The 19,038-nt window shown below is 47.2% G+C and overlaps 1 protein-coding gene and 1 pseudogene across 9 annotated transcripts; both read left to right on the forward strand.

Moving 5' to 3' along the window:
• The first annotated feature begins 3,361 nt into the window (after window positions 1-3,361).
• On the forward strand, window positions 3,362-18,629 carry LOC105068021 (low affinity immunoglobulin gamma Fc region receptor II). Of its 9 annotated transcripts, XR_006724537.2 has the most exons (9): window positions 3,362-3,558; window positions 7,436-7,456; window positions 7,798-8,055; window positions 12,946-13,200; window positions 13,889-14,011; window positions 16,217-16,273; window positions 17,543-17,679; window positions 18,231-18,268; window positions 18,392-18,629. XR_006724537.2 is itself a non-coding variant. In XM_010953747.3 (8 exons), exons 1-8 carry the CDS (start codon window positions 3,447-3,449, stop codon window positions 18,476-18,478), a joined length of 951 nt encoding a protein of 316 aa, XP_010952049.2. In that variant the 5' UTR covers window positions 3,362-3,446; the 3' UTR covers window positions 18,479-18,629. The 9 variants fall into 9 exon arrangements, 7 of the variants coding, with proteins under 7 accessions (XP_010952049.2, XP_045371781.2, XP_010952046.2 ...); XR_835211.3 differs by lacking the exon at window positions 16,217-16,273; XM_010953747.3 differs by lacking the exon at window positions 17,543-17,679.
• Window positions 9,097-12,935, forward strand: LOC141574375 (polyhomeotic-like protein 1 pseudogene; annotated as a pseudogene).
• Window positions 18,630-19,038: the final 409 nt, after the last annotated feature.

Consider the following 19,038-nt stretch of genomic DNA (forward strand, 5'->3'; position numbering starts at 1 on the left):
GATTCCCTATAATGGCCCTTATAATTCTAGATTGTCTTGGTAAGATGTTTCCATTTTTGTAGCTATCTGCAGCTTCTTGGACCACATTTCTCACATATAAAATACTTAATTCTTCGAAATTTGAGCCACTTCTGTAGCTAAGCCTTGGCTTTCTCAGAGCCAAACTGATGCCTAATAGGGATATGCTACTGGGTTGGGGATTATGTGGTATTTAACAGTGTACCTTGTTGCATGGAAATTTTATTGAGTTTGGCATGCGACCTACTATGGATCTAATCCATTCCTTGACCAACTTAATTTAGCACAGGAATCTGAAAATGAGGTGGTGAGAAGAACTCTAACAGCTTATAAGTGCCTGGTCTGTGCCCACCAAGTTTGCTGCTTTGGCTCACAAGGTTCCCATTAATAGTAGATCTTTATTCCTTTCGTGACAGTATTTCTTTATAGCAGCAGACATGCTAATGGATTTCAGTAGTTTGGCTTGTGCCTACTATGTGCTTTTAGCCAAAATAGTCCAAATTTATTGTCTTAATTCAGTTTCCCAAGTCCCCCAGCAGTTCATGCTGTGGACTTACCTCAGGCTCTGTGAGTTTCCTAATGGTGCCATCATGCTTTCTTTTGATTGAGGGGTACCTCTTACTTTCCCTTGTTTAAATAAGCCTCCCTAGTTCAACCAGACTTACTGTTTCTGACTGCCTGAGCACAGTTCCTAAGACCTGTCAGTACCTCCTGAAGGTGCTTACACTGTAGATGAGATTGAGCACAAACTCAAAGCTCGTGGGCCACTAGGTCTCACCTTGAAATACCCGGAGTTTCTCATATTTCAATTTTCCACACTGTCGTAAATCTGGAGTCTCTCACACCTGAATTTTCCACCTAAAAGGATTAGAACAAACAAACTGGAGCTCCAAATGGGGAATAGGTGGAGCTCGATCTAAGAGAAGTTTACCAGAGATAATGGAGAGCAGCCCGAGAGGCAGCAAACCAAAGTGGCTCTGCAGGAACCTTCACCTTCATCTAGGAGCCAATCCTGAAATCTTTGGTAGCTGTTTTCATATCACTGACAATACAGGCATACCTCTGAGAGACTGCAGGTTCAATTCCAGACCACTGCAATAAAGTGAATATTGCAATAAAATGAGTCACACAAACCTTTTGGTTTCCCAGTGCATACAAAAGTTATATTTACACTATTCTATAGTCTATGAAGTGTGCAATAGCATATTTATAAAGCAATGTACATGCCTTAATTAAAGAAGACTTCATTGCTAAAAATGCCAAAACAATTTCAGTGGTAACATCAAAGATCACTTATAACAGATTACCATAAAACGGGTAATAATAACGAAAAAGTTTGAAATATTGTGAGAATTATCAAAATATAACACAGAGACACAAACTGAGCCAAATTCAGTTGGAAGAATGGCACTGATGGACTTACTTGACAAGGGGGCCACAAACCTTCAATTTGTTAAAAAAAAAAATACAGTATCTGCAAAGCACAAAAAAAGTGAATGCAGTGAAATGAGACATATCTGACCCATCCAATGACAAAACTAAAACAATCTAATGACAAGTTTGATATCCTTTATTCAAGGGAAAACAAGCCATGGACTGGGGGAGTAGTTCCTCACAAGCAGTGGCGAACTCTTCCCCAGGGATTTGAGCAAGAGAAAATTTATAGAGATTTAGCAAAAGCAATGTGGAAAGGGGGCATGATCAGCTAGGAGGATGGGAATTTCTTATAAAGCTAGCAGGTCCCAGGTTCTAGAGTAGGGTAAGATAGCTAAAGCTGAGCTGGAGAATTGTGATTGGTGGGTGTTAGGTTCTGGGACAGATGTTTCCTGTACGTTTCCTTTTACCAGGCTGACGTAGGTTTAGATTTGTGACGTGGGATGGGTCACTGGAGTGGCTCCCATATTGTGGGTCCCATTATATAAATTAACTTCATCAGTTTCTAATGATATGTTCAAAATGTTGATGTCAGCTCATTGGAATTTTGTCACTGGTAAAGAAACTTTTTCACCTAAAAACCAGATGAAGGCTGGAGGTAGGTTGGGTGCGTGGATAGATAGAATGGGAGTGGCAGTAAAAGCCTTGGCCAACGGGGTGGGGCTGTTGAGGTTTCTGAAGACCACAGAGTGTGACAGCAGATTTTACAATGTCATTTCCTTGAATATTACAGCTTGCTTCCTGAGATTGCATTTGTGAGAGAGGCCCTAGCAAAGGGCCCCAAGTTAGATCTCAGAGCATCTCATGTTCTGGGGATGTTAAAGGTGAACAAATGGTGATGGGGATGATGATAGAAAGCAAAAAAGGGAAATCAGCATTCATTAGATACCTGTGATGCCCCAGATACTTTGCAAGCATACAAATTCTCTTTCAATTTTTAAAAGCCTTGAGTCCAGTGGTTCTCAACCAGGGGCAATGTTGCCCCCAAAAGAACATTTGCCAATGTCTAGAGACATTTTTATTTTCACCACTGAGGGATGCCCCTGGCATCTAGTGAGTAGAGGTCAGGGATGCTGCTATTCATCCTACAATGTACAGTGTATAGGTCCTCACATATTTAGCTCAAAATGTCAATAGTACTGAGGCTGAGAAAGCCCGCTTCACGGGTAGGCATGATAATCTTCGTTTATACAGATGAGGAACCTGTAGTTCTGAGAAGCAACCTGGCATCCAAAACTAGACTCATACAGCTCCGAAGCCCTGCTCTTTCACCGTGCCGTAGCGGTGACAACAGTGATGGGAAAGGAGGTGGCAAAGGCAAAGAATCAGGGCACACGTTTGTGCTCAAAAGATATTTATTGAAGAAATGAGTAAAAGAATGAAAGCAAAGGGGAATAAGAGGATGGGTGTGATCATTCTATTGCCACCCTGTCACACCTCTTTGTCCTGGTTCCACAAATCCAAAAATGAGTCACGATTATGATAATAAAGAAAATCAAATGATGGGGGGAGGCCTCCTGCTGCTAGGCTCCATCTCAGGAGGAGTCTGATTCCAATGCCTGGGTCTCCAAATGGATCTAGAAATATGAGAAGTCTGCTGGCACACTATCCTCCATCATCTTTTCTAAAAAGAGACAGAAAGGAGGCTCTGAGCTGAGTTTGGGTGACCATTCCTCTCTCTCTCCCAGAGGCTGAGCCCAGCTGTGGCCCCAGGGGAAGAGGAGAAAGTTGTTTCCCAGTTTCTACATTTTCCGTGAATTTGGAGATGGACTGAGCCAGATTTATTCATGGAAGTCTTGAAACTGCTGGGAGGGAACCACTGAGATGAAAGGAGGTGGAAGGGGAGGAGCCTATGATAATACAACACTTCTTTTCACTTCCTCTTTTACTCCAGAATTTGTCTGTCCTCTTGGGTGGAATCCATCAAGCCCTGAGAGAAGTCTGTGCTCGCAGTGCTGGTGCTGTCAGAGCCAACTCCTTTGTTCCGGGAGGTGATGGGGATCCCCTCATTCACAGCCCTCCCTGCTGCCGAGAGTGACCAGGCTGACTGCATGCCCTGCCATCCTTTGGGCCACATGCTACTGTGGACAGCCCTGCTATTCCTGGGTGAGTCAGGGCCCCCAGGAGGGACACTGGAGCAGGAACAGAGGCAGGTGCGCTTTTCTAACTCAGGTGCTGCCACCTTGGTTGGGGCTGAGCTTGGGCCAGGGTGAGGGGTGGCACGGGAAGCATGTCAGAAAAGTCAGGAGGGTGAAGGCAGGCTGATGAAAACCAAATAAACACAACCTTGCTGGCCTTGGCAAATTGTGAAATTGGCAGAGTTTGGTGTTTGTTTGTTTGTTTCTGTTTTTTTCCCTAGTCTTCTGCCGAATCTCACTGAGCACCCAGGTCCCTGGTGCTTGGACACCCCTAATAGCAGAGCCAGCTCTGAGGAAAGTCTAGTGACCTACACTTGAAGGACTAATGAGTGGCCAGGGTGTTTTCCTTCTGTAGAAATTTGTGTTTCAGTGGGACCAAATCTTAGGCAGGAAGGCTAATGCTGTCTCTTACAAAAGGAGGTAGGGGAAGCAGTTAAACATATTGTGGTGGTGGGGGCAGTAGCCATTCTCTGTGCCCCTGAAACCACTTCAGGCAGCAGAAGCCTGTTCTCTTTATGTGCAAGGTGATTCCCTGGGAAGAAGCACAAGAATGTCTGGGTTATCCAGGGAATGGTGCTCAGAGAATACCTAAACTGGGCAATTCTGGAATCATCAATTGTGGGACCAGGAAAATCATGCATGCCTCCTGCACTGCACACAGATGGGGAACAGTCACTGATCAAAGAGAAAGCCAGGATCCTAGGCCAAGATCGAGTGCTACTTTCTGACCATGTTCTCAGCTGTGACCAAGGCCTGATGATGCCTGTGGGAGGAAGAGTCTAAGGAAGGCCAAATGGGGGAATGTCTCCTTTAGCTCAGTTTCTGGAGTTTCCACCCTCAAATCCCCTGAAATATAGCCCCAGAGGAAGACACACGGCCACTCTCCAAGTTATGTGCTAGGATTGATAGTAAAATTTGGTCAGCTCTGGAAGCACTCGGCCCTCAATGCTGGATGGCACTGGGACAGGAGGTGGAGGTGAGGAAGAGGGCGTATGTCCCCATGAGCAGGATGAAATGGATTGCAGTAGAATAACATGGTAAAATGAGCATGGAACGACCTCATTTTTCACACGGAGAAGCTCAGGCCTGGAGAGGCGGTATGCTTCCCCACCTCAGCTAACAGTGCTACCAGTGTGGCTCTTGGTAAGACTTCTGGGAGAGACTTTTGGTATTTTCCTCCATTTCGTCTTTCACTAAGTCACCAAGGATTTACTCCATCTTTTCCATTCTTATCTGGGCCACCATATTTACATCTTCATTGCTCAGTAACTCGATTTTTACAGCACCTTCTGATCCATTCTTGACTGCTCCTGCCTCCTCTTCCCTGAATCCATGCTGCACACCGAGGCCATGACATCATCAAGTGCAGCTCTGGTTGAGTTGCTGCACTTCATCAGAGCCGTCAGTGCTCCTCCGCTGCCTGCTTAATAAAGCTCCAGTTCTTCTCTTCCAGCCATGTCCCCACACCCCAAGTGGGTTTTTCTCTAGAGCCAGGTGAGGTGTACACTGCACTCTCTGCTCTTCACAGATTCTACAAACTGCTTTGTTTAAACATTAAACATATGCTGTGTGTGGGCTCCGTTCTAGGACTTGGGGATTTATCATTGAGCAAGACAGAAGCTTTCTTGACCTAAAGCATGAGATCTGTGTCTTTCTCGCAATGACTATATTGAGTATGATCATATTTAGTATTCACTATTACTTGTTGAACGTGGAATGAATAAATGGAATGGTGACTTCTCTCTGCATTTCTGCCTCTTAACTTGTTTCTTTTCTTTCTCGTCCTCTTAGTATCTACTTCCCTACATTGTCACCTTGTCAATCCTACACTCTGGTTTTTAGCTTTCATTCCATGTCAATAATTTCCAAACCTATCTTTCTTGCTTGTGTCAAGTACAATTTAAAATTGATTAGTCAGCTCAGAAACAAAACATATTCATAATCCAACTATCATTTTCCCCTCACAAACGTTCTCCTCCTCACATTTATATTTCTGTGGGCACAACTAACCTTTTTCCTTGTCACACACTTATATCACTCCCACATCTCATCAAGTCCAGATTCTCTTGGTTCTGCCTGTTAAATTTGTCTCCTGTCCACGTCCTCATCTCCATTTCCTATAGTCAATACAACTTTGGGCTCTCTTATCTCTCACCTAAATGGATTCAGTGAATAATTTACAGAGCATCAGCAAATAAAATTAATATGCCTACCAACCTCTTGGAGCTTACATTCTCCTGAGGGGTATAAACAATAAATAAACCCACAGAAATGCATAAATACAAATGTGAAAATGGCTATGAAGATGTAAACAGGATACTCTGATAAGAGCAGTTGTTGTGGGGGGATGAGAGAGCAGTCCACTTAAACAGGATAATATGGAAAAAAATTTTCTGAGGAACTGACATTTAGTCTGGGACATGAAGCATGATAATAATTAAGCCATTTGAAGATACAAAGGAAACAGGTTTAGAGTAGAGGGGTCAGCATACACAAAAGTCCCAAATTTGAAGAATTTAAAGAGATCTGGTGTTACTGGAGGTCAGTGAGTAGGGGAAGAGGGACTCGAAATGAAGCCAGAGAGGTGAGCAGAGGTCCTGTCAGGTGTGGCCTTATAAACATTTACATTTTCTTTTAAGAGTAAAGAAAGACCATTGAAGGCTTGTAAGCAGGGGAGTGATATTAGCTGATTTGATACTTTAAAAATAACTCTAGCTTCTCTTTGGGGAATGACTTGTAGGGGGAACAAAAAGGGAAGAGACAGGTTAGGAGATGGGAGAAAGTAGAGTCATGGGCATAGAGTGAAGTAGATGGATTCAAGAACTAAGTGGAAGCAGAATCAGCAAGACTTACTGGTGCGAAGGTGGACGGGGTTTGGGAGGGAGGAATAAAGGAGGACTTGCAGGTTTCAGGCATGAGTACCTGGGTAGATAGCGAAGATGAATACTCATATGGGGGAATCGGGAGAGAAAAAGAATGTGTCCACTTGATTTGACAGCACAGAAGTCATTGGTGATTTTCACAAGAAAAGTTTTAGTGGACCAGAGAAGGTGGAGTTCAAATGTCAGAGAATGAAACAGTGATTGGAAGGAGAAGAAATGAGGACAGCCTATGTAGAAGAAAAGAACTGAGAAATCAGGCTGGGAAAGGGAGCAGAGAAATAATTTTGGTATTACATCTGGCATCAAGTGAGATATTTTTTTCTTTTAATGAAAGATCCTGGATTACATTTATGTTGATGGGAAAGATCTAGCTGACAAGGAGAAATGGGTGATGCAGAAGAGAAAAGGAATAACAGAGAGAGGGAAATTCTTGAGAGGGTGAAAGACAATGTGACCAAGAATACAGACTGACCACAGAGAGGAGAAGCAATATTGTCCCCAGCGTAACCAAGAAAGGAGATGGAGAAAGGTTAGGCAACTTAGTTGGGGGAAGATGTGAGATCTCCTGGCTAACTGCTCTTGTTTTCTCCATTAAGGATGAAGGAAGGCATCACCTTTAAGTGAGAGGGGGCTGGGAGCAGAGGACTGGGAAGTTTGAGGAGTGAGGAAAAGATGAGTGTCACCACCAACCAGAGCAGCAGAGCAAATTTACTAGAGAAAAGTGTTAGAATGAGAGTTTAGTGTCCTTTTGAGTATGGAGACAGTAAATTTATGAGAAACCAATCTGGTCATTGTGTGGTAGTTTCATTAACACACAGCTGAACAAGTAAAGGACAATACGAGTGAATGTGATGCAGACAGAAAAAGGCAAGAGAATTAAGGAGATTTGCAAAGAGGTGATTATTTATAATGATGAATCATGAACTCCAAACTCTGGGCTGATTGCTGCTGTCTCTCTTACAGCTCCTGCTGCTGGGACACCTGGTAAGTACTCCACCCACACCCTCCCTAGCTACCCTCTCTCTCTGCTCCCAGCACCCTGTCCAGCTCTGAATACACCAGCAACCCAGGACCAAAGTAGAGCTAGGAAAGGGTAATTGTTCCCACAAGATGCCCTGCTCCCCACCCCCCATACAACTCCTTTTTCCTTCTCTTCTTACCAGTGAAGCCGGGAATGGGCTGCCTGAGTAGGAGGAATTGCCCTCAGCTGCAGAACAGTTCTGGATTGGGTTCCTATCTTGATGTCTCCAGCACAGCCACAGTTTCCCATTGTCTGAGATTTGGGGTCCCCTTCCCTCAGGCTGCATCCTCTCTCTTCCCCTCAGCAGGTCTCCCGAAGGCTGTGGTGAACCTTCAGTCCAAATGGGTCAACGTTCTCCAGGAGGATGATGTGATGTTGATGTGCCAAGGGACCAACAACCCTGGGGATGACTTCACCCAGTGGTTCCATAATGGAAGCTCCATCCCAACCCAGGTACAGCTCAGCTACAGCTTTAAGGCCAGCAGCAAAGACAGCGGGGACTACAAGTGCCAGACGGGCCAGACCAGCCTCAGTGACCCTGTGCATCTGGATGTGATTTCCGGTCAGTGGAGCAAGGCCTGGGGGGTCAAGGAGAGATGAAATTTGCTTACATGGCAGAGGTTTTTAGGAAAGAGGGTGGCTTATGTACTGGGAAGCATGGCTGTGAGTTGTTTGGAGTCATTTTTGTCCACTCATTTCCCTTTTTGCCACCCCCTTTGCTTAGTATGTGTGGTGGGGTGGAAGTTCCTAAGAAATTTCTCTGAATGGCTCTTTTGCCTCAGTTCTGATTGAGCAAGAAGATGACAAGGCCACAAGTAGGCAGGCGGGTGTGAAAGAAGCAGAAAGAAATCCCTAATTCATAGAAATCCTTCCATTTTCACAGCAGAGGCAAATACACAGACAGACCACAACTGAGTCCTGGTCCTGGAAATTACTAGCCATGTAAACATGGTGGTTTCATTTACCTTGGAGCCTCATTTTCCACATCTGCTCAGTGGAGGTACTACTGCCTCCCCCATTAGGTTCTGGTGAGAATCAGCATTTCCCTGCTCCTCTGCCCTCTGTGCAACTTGAGGTGAACATTGTGTTTTAACCGTCTCTGTATTTCAAGGTCCTGACACAGGGCAGGGCTTAATAAATGTTTGCTGAATAGATGAGTGATTCTCCAAAGCTCCCGGCAAGAAATAGGTTCTCCATAAAGAAAAGCTGAAATGTGACTATGACGAATATTGTCATTGTTACTCTTCACTTAGTCCCCTTCCGTTACCTGATTCCCAACTTGTCCTCAAAAGTATGTAATACACCAGGTGGGCCTCAGCCCCAGTCCTGCCATCTTTACCCTCTGGGCTTAGCAGGATAAGACAGTCCTGGAGGGAAGCCCCAGAGGCCTGGCAGAGCCTCAATCTCAGTGCCCCTGCCCTTCTAGGAAGGGGTGGAGGCGAAGGGATCCCTCCCCTGAGACTGAGAGTCCCCATCCAGCCACCAGGTCTGGTGACAAGGAACCCTGCACATGAGGTGGACACCATCGTGGAAGACCTGGGTGGAGAGCTAGATGTGCAGCCTTGAGCCCGAGCACCAGCCTTTGGGACCCTGGGCCACTACCATGGAGACGAGAGCCAACAGTACTCCAGCTGCACTGATGGGAGTCCCCACTCAGGTGACAGCGCTCAGCCCCAGAGAGTTCAATGCCACTGTGAGAACAGCAAGTAGAGCAGGCCCTGCAGGCAGTGCTGTGACAGCTCCTTGGGCTCAGTATTTCTACCAGTTTATGTCCAGCAGCAGCTCACCAGGACCCAGCTGCAGAGCCACAACTGCTGTCCAGCAGGCCAGCTCCCCCAAACACCAGCACTACACAGCAGCTGACCACCACCACCCAGGCCTTAGTCAGTCTGGTCACAACACCAGCCACCCAACTTACCAGCCAATCCCAGGGTGTGAGCTCTCCCTGCATTATCACTTCGACCCAATCCGTGCTACTGGGAAACATGGCCTCCTCCCTGCTCACCCTGTCTCAGGCCCACATGTATCAAAGGCTACCACTGGGAAACCAGTTCCATGTAATCCAGACTCTGGGCTGAAATGTGCCTTTAGCTTCTCAACTCATCCTGATGCTTATGGGACAGTGGCTACAGCCCAGCAGAGGGTGCCATCTCCTCAGGCTCCTGGAGTCCATGCAGGTGCAGATCAGGTGCAGAACTTGCCAGTAAAGAACGAGCAGGCCTCAGCCCAAGACTCCACTCAGAAAACTGTTTAGCCTCTTTGTCTTTAGCCTCTCTCAGGCCTCAAGCTAGGACCTAGTTGTGGCTTAGTCTTCCTCTGAGGCCTCAGGTGAGTTCTTTAGTCTTAGACCAGATGGTGGGGACAGTGGAAATAGCATTCTAAGGTTCATGGGTCCAGGAGTAAGTGGCCACACACCTGGGCCTTTGGGTCAGTTGCCCTCCTCAGGAATAGGTGGTGGTTGGAGCCGTCTCATGAAGCACACAGGAGTGGTGGAGCCCATGCCTGCATCCCAAACAGTGACTGTGATTCAGGACAGCTAGACAGGCAGAAAGTGCAGTGGCCAAGAAGACAGAAGCAGATGGGAGTGTTCGACAGGACATGGCCATGAACCTGACACGCACAGCTACACATGCTCTCAGCCAGACCCTTATTAGCTCAGTCTCCCACCCACAGCCCCAGCCCCATTCACTGATTTAGACACAGCAACAGATCCAGCTCTTGGAGAAGCAGGTGATGATCCAGCAGCAGACCACCTTGCTGACCACCAGCAACAGCTCCAGCCCTGTCAGTTCCGGTTCTCCTCCACACAGCTCTGCACCTCTAGCTGGTGCAGCAGCAGCAGCCACAACTCTCACGGCCCCTCAGTCACCATAACCCAGGTCTCTGTTGTCTTCTACATGCAGTCTGTGCACCTGCCAGGCAAACCCAGACACTGGCCATCAAACACAAGGAGGGAGACTATGTCTCTACATTGGGCTCAATGCTCTCACCAAGGCTTCTCCAGTCGCAGAGAGCCCCAAGGCCATGGAGAAGAAGAGCAGTTAGGAGAAGCTGAGCAGTGACCAGGGGGAATGCTAACTCACCAAACATTCCCATTGTCCATCAGCACCACCTCCTACACTAGCCATGGTGTCCAGACAAATGGGTGACTCAAACCTCCACAAGACATTGTGAAGCCCCAGATGCTCACCCACATGATTCAGGGCTTTGGTATCCAGGATGGAGCAGAACCTTTTCCAGTGGGTTGTTCTCTGTTACTGTAAGAGTCTAAGAAGCCACTACAGACTGGCCTCCCTACAGGGCTGAATGAAAATCAGTCAGGTGGCCACTAGGGAGGGGACAGTCCATCTGCTGAGTGGTCAAGAAGACAAATCTCCCAAAGTCCCAGCACTGTGGGAAGTACATGCCTGCAGAACAGTTTTGTGGCTCCAAATTTTTCTGATGCATGAATTGCACTAAGAGGTACAGTGTAAGCTGTAGCTGCCAGTTCTGGCAAAGAGGAAAAAAAATGAAAGTGTTTCAAGAAGCCCAGTATGCTCACATTCACCAGTGTGGTTCCCACTGCTACTCCTCTGACATCATGAATGCTAAGTTCCAGGGCAAGTGCCAATGCTGTAAAGAGGTTCTACCTGTAGTTCAGAGAATTCCAGTTATGATGAAGCACTCTCCCCAACCTCCCTGGGCCTTTATCAGTGAAAGCTGGGCATGGGGAACGTGACCAGGGAACCTCCATATGGCTCTGCCTACACCAGGATTCATGGCATCAATCCTGTGTTCCTGCCCAGTAATCTTAGCTACTGGAGTGCAGAAGATTGTGTGAATGTATCGCCTCTTGACAAGGCTTCCAGGAGTGGAGGAAGAGTTTTGTTCCCAGAAGATTGATGGAAGCCCCTTTTATTACTTAAAGAACGTCTCATGAGTGCCATGAACATGAAGCTGGGCCCTGCCCTCGACATCTGTGCCAAGAAATTGCCCTCAAGGAGATGTAAGGTGGCCCTCTTGCACAAATCAGCCTGAGGCAGACACTCTACACTGTCCAGGTTACAACCTGGTACCAGTAGAAGCCTTTGCTGGGAAGAAAGTGCTGTTCTAATGATGCTCACCTTCCGTAGAGGGGATTACCCAGACAGGGAAGAGAAGTGCAGGGATTGGTTGCTGGTGCTACATGGAAGCAGCTCTGACATTTTCTCTGGGTTCTACTTCATTTAAAAAGATCTTTACAATTCTCAGCATTCCCACCTACCCCAATCCAACATTTATAAGAGAGGCAGTCTAGAGAAGCAGGACTGTTCACCTAATCCTGGAGTGAACTGTCTACCCAGGGCCTGATTCTCCAAGGGGAGGAATACACAGGATGGTGGTCAGGGAATGGGTGGGACACAAGGTGTCTGGGAGGGGTGGGGTCTTCTAGCTTGTGTGACACAAGGAGCAAGATCCAGTCTCCCCACCTTCCTTCTGGATTGTCCCTCTGCAGCTGTGGTGCAGAGTTTTCTCTTTGTTGTCACTCATTCCCTCAGTATTGAACATTTTCTCCTGCATCTGTGGCAGACTGACCAGCCAGTGTAGAGACTTGGTTGGCATCATTCTGATCTGCTGCAGGGACTACGTGTGTTTGACTAACACGTGTGGCTGTTGTCATTTTTCCTCATCCTCTGGCTCCCTTCCAATGTATTTGTTGTTTTCTGCCCTTTCTTTCCAATTCCAACTCTGCTCTGTCCTATAGCTTTAGGAAGAGGGGTGTGTGAGCTGAGGTCAGGAGTGTAAGTTAAGTACCCACCTTAGCCTGTAAATCCTATACAACAAAAAAATTTTTAAATGTTCTTCTTCAGTAAAAGGATGAAAATTGGGGGAGAAAAAAGTACACAGCAGGCTAATGGCCCACCCATGTAACTGCTGCCTCTAGACAAAGACCCTGCTAAAGTGAAATTCCACATTTACTAACATGCACCAAATAAGGTAATTAATATTTGTTGGATGTCCATGACTTTCCCCAAAGACATATGTCTCTGCTGTGTCCCCTGCACATGTTGTCTCCTGTGTCAGACCGGATCCACCCTCCCTCCCTCAGAGAAGGCACTGTACTCCAGGTTCTCTGGTATCCTTCCTGCAAAGGCCCACTGGGCAGCATGAAGCTGCAGCTGGCTTCTCCCAGGACAGGAACGAGAGGACAAGGGTATCCTGAAGGCCTGCTGTGTGCCAGGAACTATTGTAGATAGGTAATGGTATGATTGTGACCATTTTCACAAACGAGGAAACTGAGACCTGGAAGAGTGAAATTACTTGCCCAAGATTACAGAGCTCATAAGTAATGGAGCCAGAATTAGAGACCAGGGCTGTCTGATTTCAGACTTTAGCTCTTCTCTCCACATGTAATGTCCCACCATAAGGATGGTCTGGGCCTCGGAGCTGAGTCAAGACCTCCTGGGTCCTGTGGTCCCTTTGTGTCTTTCAGACTGGCTGCTGCTCCAGACCCCTAGCCTGGTGTTCCAGGAAGGGGAACCCATCGTGCTGAGGTGCCACAGCTGGAAAGACAAGCCTCTGTATAAGGTCACATTCTTCCACAATAGAAAATCCATGAAGTTTTCCTTTGTGTATTCCAACTTCTCTATCCCACAAGCAAACTTCAGTCACAATGGCGAGTACTACTGCACAGGATTTATCGGGCAGATGCAGCACTCATCACAGCCTGTGACCATCACTGTCCAAGGTGGGAACTCCGTCAAGATGAAAGGAGGGGAGGGAAAAGGAGGATGGACAATTAGGATCAGGTTCTATGGACCTACAAGGGGATCTGAGAAATGCCAGAGCAGCAAACTTGGGCACTGAGGCAAAGAGCAGGGGTATGGGCATCTTGCTAAGTACTGGCCAGAGATCGGAGCACTCAGCTTCCAGGTGATAGGTGACAAGGCTATTGCTCCACTTTGAAATGTAGAGCACAGCAGCGGAACAGAGCTCCCTCCTTGGTGCAGATGTTCCCTAAGCTCCTGGACATTCCTCAGAACTGAGGTTTTCCTCATTTCTTCTCATGTCCTGTTATGTCCATTCACTCCAAAAGCCATGGCATGTCCCTAACAGTTCAAGGCTGTGCTGGATACACTGATGGAGGCTTCAGATCCACCCTCCCTGCTGTCCCCAAGAGGCTAAGAGGAATACTTCATTTGCCTTACACACTTGACAGTGTGCCTCACTTGTTTAGCTGCGAAATCTGGGTATGGGGGAGGAAGCACAAGTCCAGTCAGAGACATCCCGTGTGCGTGAGATTGGGGGAGGAAGTGAGTGTTGCACCTGGGGGTGACCCAGGCACAAAGCAGCTCCAGGTATAGCGCTAGGGGAGGGCAGGGAGGGTGAGGTGGGACAGACAGGGTGCTGCCTGTCCTGAGGTCTGTCTTCCCCAGGGTCCAGCTTGAGCAGTTCCTCGCTGGTGATGATCGTGGTGGCTGTGGTCGCTGGGATTGCTGCAGTGGCTATTGTTGCCACCGTAGTAGCCCGGCTCCGCCTGAGGCGAAAGCAGATTTCAGGTTTGTGGCTCCTCTTGCTCCCTCTTGTTATCAGTTCCCATTTAGCCAAGGCCATAACCCTAAATATTGTCAGAACTCTTCTCTCTGGGCTTAGAGATTCCTTGGCATTCAGATATAGTTCCATACTTCATTCATTCATTTACCCATTCATTCAACAAGGCCTGAACAAACTTGCTTATGTGTCAAGCACTGTGATAGACTCTGTGGATAACACCAAGATAAAGAATTCCGTCTCTGCCATCAAGGAGTTCATAGTATTGTGAGGAAGACAGAGGGACAAATAGATCCTTTTAATCAGAGGGGGTAAGTTCAGTATTAGAGAAGGCAAAGGCTATGATTGTGGGGGCAGGGGGGGGACTCCAGGGGACAGAAGAGCCCGAATAACTCAGCATAGGCAATTAGAGAAGGTTTCACAGTGGGGTGGTGGTGTACAGCGAATGAATCACACCCTGTGGTGCTAGACTGCCTGAGTTCAAGTCTCAGCAACTCAGCCCACCAGCTGAATAACATTGGATGGGTTAATCAATGTGTTGAGAAGTTAGAGCTGGTATATTAATTTAAGAGTATGCAGATTATGACCTAAATGAGGAGGCACAAGCCACCCACCCACATGGGGTCAGCATCCAAGCTCCCTGATTGGGGAAGTGAAAACCCCAGGGTCATTTTGATTGAAAGCACAATTTCAATAAACTTACACAAAGGAATTAGAGTCACAAGATTTGCTAATTATAGATCCCAGAAATGGGAGGGGGGTGGCAGTCCTCTGTCCCAGGTCATGGGTGAGCAGGAGAGAGAGAACAGGTAGCAAGCAGCCATTACTTATAAGGTGATTAGGTGGGAGGACACTAACTTTTTTGTGGGCTTACGTCTAGGTAGTAACTTTAAACGTGCCCCAGGAAAAGCAAAGCAAGAACTTACGGCAGGAATCCTAAACTCATGTCCTTATCTTAAATGTTCAGGCTCTGAGTATAAGCAGGGTTATGATACTGTAAAATGTCTAGGCAGCAACTCAGGTAAACAAAGTTATTTTGTTTTTCCAAGAAAATGAAAGTTGTTTTCTCATCACATTCAAATTCCCTGTGCCAAAGTTTCATTGTCTGAGAAATGGGGGACATGAATAGATCTGACCTCACAGGGTTGTGAAGATGAACGAGTCTGGAGCTCTTATAATAGGACATAGTAAACAGCACATAAGTATGAGTTGTTATCATTATGGTGGAGGTGATGTTCCAGGGTAGCTGTTAACCAGGCCAAGAGGGCTAGATGAGCATTCCAGGCATGGGGACTAAGACGTGGAAATGAGAAACACCGTGGCTAGGATAGGGGTCGGGAAAGAGTAAGGAGGGTGCTCTAAGCAGTTTGACGCCCCTGAAGTCATAAATTGTGAGGGAGAAAAAGAAGACAGCAGAAGCAAGGCAGAAAGATGGGCAGCAGCTGGGTCATGGAATCCATGGAGGCTACCTTAGGGAACTAAGCTGTCTTCCAAAGGGGCTGGCAAGAACACAGGAGGGTAGGAACCGCATCTCCTTATTCTGCACTTTTCCCCCAGCACCTAGCACAGTGCTAGCCACACAGCAAGATGCTTAATAAGCATTTGTTCATTGACTGATCAGCTGAAGAACTTCAGCTCTCGGAAAGCAGCCTCCTTCCCCCTTAGTACTAATGTAAAAGAGCTGAGAGAGAAGGAAGGGCACCTTAGAAATCTAATAAGCAAATTGTCACAGTTCTTAACACTGACAAGCTAACTTGCTAGTGAGAGAAAGCACTAAAGACACCAGGACATAGAGAAAGTAAAGGGAAAAAAAAGACTCAGAGCACTGACAAAGAGAAAATAATACTACGAATGTCTCATAAAGCACTTTGCAGTTGGTTCACAGCCAAGGCCTCAGTTACTGATGATAAGTAAACGTAGAGATACAGGGAGAGTTACAGAGAGGGAGAAAGAGGCATTTTTTAAAAGGCAGAGGAAATGTAAGAAAGCTGCACTGGAAGGACCTTTCTGACAGTTAGCCTAGCCAACTTATATGCCCCTAGAACAGCCCATTTACAGGGTAGGGCAGTCCCTGCGGAGTAGGGAGGAGAGAAGGCGTCTTTGAGGGAGAAGGGTCTGTGTTGGTTCTAACCCAATCTTTCCTCTGGTCCTTGGTCCTGAAGATCTCAGACCCCATCCCATAATCCTACTAACCTCCTATGTGCCCCTCCTAGCTCTCCCAGGAACCCCTGAGCACAGGGAAATGGGAGAGCCCCTCCCTGAGGAACCAGGTGAGTGCAGCTCCCCCTCTGGGGGCTCAGTGACACCCTACCTTGTGCAGCAAGAAGTGGCTTGTGTGAGTTCCGCTGAGAGCACAGGAGAGGGAGGGGGCAGAGGGAGGTGGGCAGGGGCTCAAATCTCTTGGTCAGTTCTGAGACTAACTCCTGGGCCTAAAGAGGATGTCACTGGAGATGGGGAGAAGATGAACACCTGTCCCAGGTAGAGAAGGGAGGGCTGTGTCCAGGTTTCTGGGGCTGGAAATGCTGTAGATATTTCCAGAGCAGGAGATCAGAGATATTTGGGTCTTTCTGAGGAGTTTGGCAGAGCTGGCACTAGATGGGTGTTAGAAGTTGTAAGACTGAGGCAAATAGGCTTAAGGGGGTAGGATTCTAAGGGGAAAGGAGGAGGAGGCCTAGGGAATCAACCCTAGATTTGCTGCAGAGTGATGGGATAAGGTAATAGGGCTCAGGTCTTAGTGGAACATTAAGAGGAGATTTTAGCCTGAGGAAGTTCCAGGGTACTAGGTGCATTAGTGGGCTTTACTTTATGGGCAGAGGTAAACCTCCTGTAGGTTTATTAACTAGCTCTGTCACCATCATAGAGTGGGATCTTCAGTGTCATTCCCCATCATGGGGTTTAGTCACTTTGCTGAGGGAGTAAGTGGGTTGTCCTGGATGACCTCTAAGCCCTTCCAAGCCTGACATTCTGAGCATCAGTGACCATCCAACCCCTGTCTCAAGTGGGAGTGCATAAAAGGAGCAGGAGTATTCCAGGCGACTTCTGGATTGTAGTTAAAGCCAGAGCACGAAGAAACCTGGATCTTTCTCGCGGTGGGGGTGGGGGAGCTCCCAGACAGCAAAAACAGACAGGGAAAAGAGGCCCTCGAGGACTCCACCTCAGATGGCTGGAGTAAGACTCAGAGCGGAGCCAACAGATTTGAGAGCTTTAGCAAAATGGCCCAGCTGTCCAGCTGCGCTTTGAGCAAGACCCCTATGTCCCTTAGCCAAGCCAAGTAGGGACAGGGGCCTGAGTCTGCACCAGGGCCAAACTCATGTAAGAAAAAAGCCCAAACACAAGTGGATTAGCCACTTTGACATTTGGTTCTACCTACACTGGTATAAATACATTTCACTATTTCACAAGGCATTTATTTCACAGGAAGGCACGGGGGCTAATGGTTTCCCAAAAGGCACAGCCAGAAGGCTGATGGTTTCCCAAAAGGTTGCTGGGAATGTGGAGGGATGCAGTAGAAGGAGAATTCAGGACGTGGTTTGTTCCAGAATTTGGAGCATGGAACACAGGGACTCCTTTTGTCCTGGAGATGAATGAAGACACTAGATGCATTGTCTCAGACTCCTCCCCCACTTCCTGAGGAATGCTGCTTTGCAGATACTGAGGCTGCTTTTGCACTGGCGAAGTGAGTTTCTTGGCAAAAACATGAGGAAATTTGGATGTGTTTTAGATGTTTACCAGGGAGAGTACTGACCGGCTTGCTTGCTTCCTTCTGTCCTTCCCTCCAGCCTCCCTTGCTCACTCTCATGCTGCCTTTCTTTTGGATGCAGCGAGGATCAAAATTCCAACAGAGATATACTATGGCCAATGTAGAAAGGCCACTTCTGGGGCTGGCAAAAATTTGGACTTTACTTCACTCTGATACCGAACACCCCCCACCTCTTCCCCAGTATCTCAGATCCCCCAAGCTGCCTGGTTTGCTTCGAGGAAAACTCAGCAATCCTCTGAAAAAAAGGCAGCACAAATGACTGCCTCCCTTTGCCAGTGCAGCCAGTCAGGGAGGTCATGTCTGGGATATCGAGGGTGAGGTGGTGAATGAAGCTCTTGGTCTACAGGCCTGAACTGGGGATGGTGGTCCTCGCCTCAGGCCTGATTTGGGCTTTGGTTTTGCAGCAGCACGGGTGGGCCTCATGTTACAGAAGTGCCCTGGCTGATCTCTGTTCTTTTCGCCCACAGCCAGTCTCAATGATGCTGAAGAGGCTGCCAAAGCTGAGGTGAGCCATCCCAGCCACCTGCTTTTTCTTCTCCCTCCTCCCTTCTCCCCAGCCACCTCTTCTGTTGCCTCTATTCCTCTGACGTCTCCATGGATCCTCATTGCTCCTTTCTGCTTTCTCTAGGCTGAGAATACAGTCACCTATTCACTTCTCTTGCACCCGGAAGTTGCAGAGGAAGAAACAGAGCCAGACTACCAGAATCACCTTTAGTTTTCATTGCCTTGCCTGAGACTTGGGGAAGAGAATCGGAGAGACCAGGATCTGGTGTCCTTCTTTGGAACTGCCTCTTTTTGTCCTCTTGGAGAAGGCAGCTCCATAAATTCACGTATTACTTTTATAATAAAATACTATACAAACAACATTTCCTTTGCCTTTTAAATTCTGTATTGGTTTGAGGGTAGCCTGGTTTGGGACTGTTTCTTTGCAATGGTAAGATTCTTGGGAAGATAGTAATGGGTAGGAGGTGGAGGAGAGGAAAGATTTGGAGTATAGCACGAGTGTTCCTCTTCTTAAAACAGAATAGCCTTCTTCCAATAAATCTGTGTACTTGTTTCCATGTCTTCTTCCCCTTCCTCCCATGGCAAGTAAACAATCACATTGTTTCGCAACACCAGTTCTCTGGAAGCCAAGCTTAAGATAAATCCTCAGCAGAGACTGCTGACTCTTCCTGCCCTGCTCTTCTGTTATTGTTACCAACAGTTACCAGAAGAATGTGACCTTCTCCGAGAAGCCATCCCCACAAGTTAGAAACATGACTGACAGCTTCTTTG

This window comes from Camelus bactrianus, chromosome 21 (genome assembly GCF_048773025.1).
Source record: "Camelus bactrianus isolate YW-2024 breed Bactrian camel chromosome 21, ASM4877302v1, whole genome shotgun sequence".
NCBI lineage: Eukaryota > Metazoa > Chordata > Mammalia > Artiodactyla > Camelidae > Camelus > Camelus bactrianus.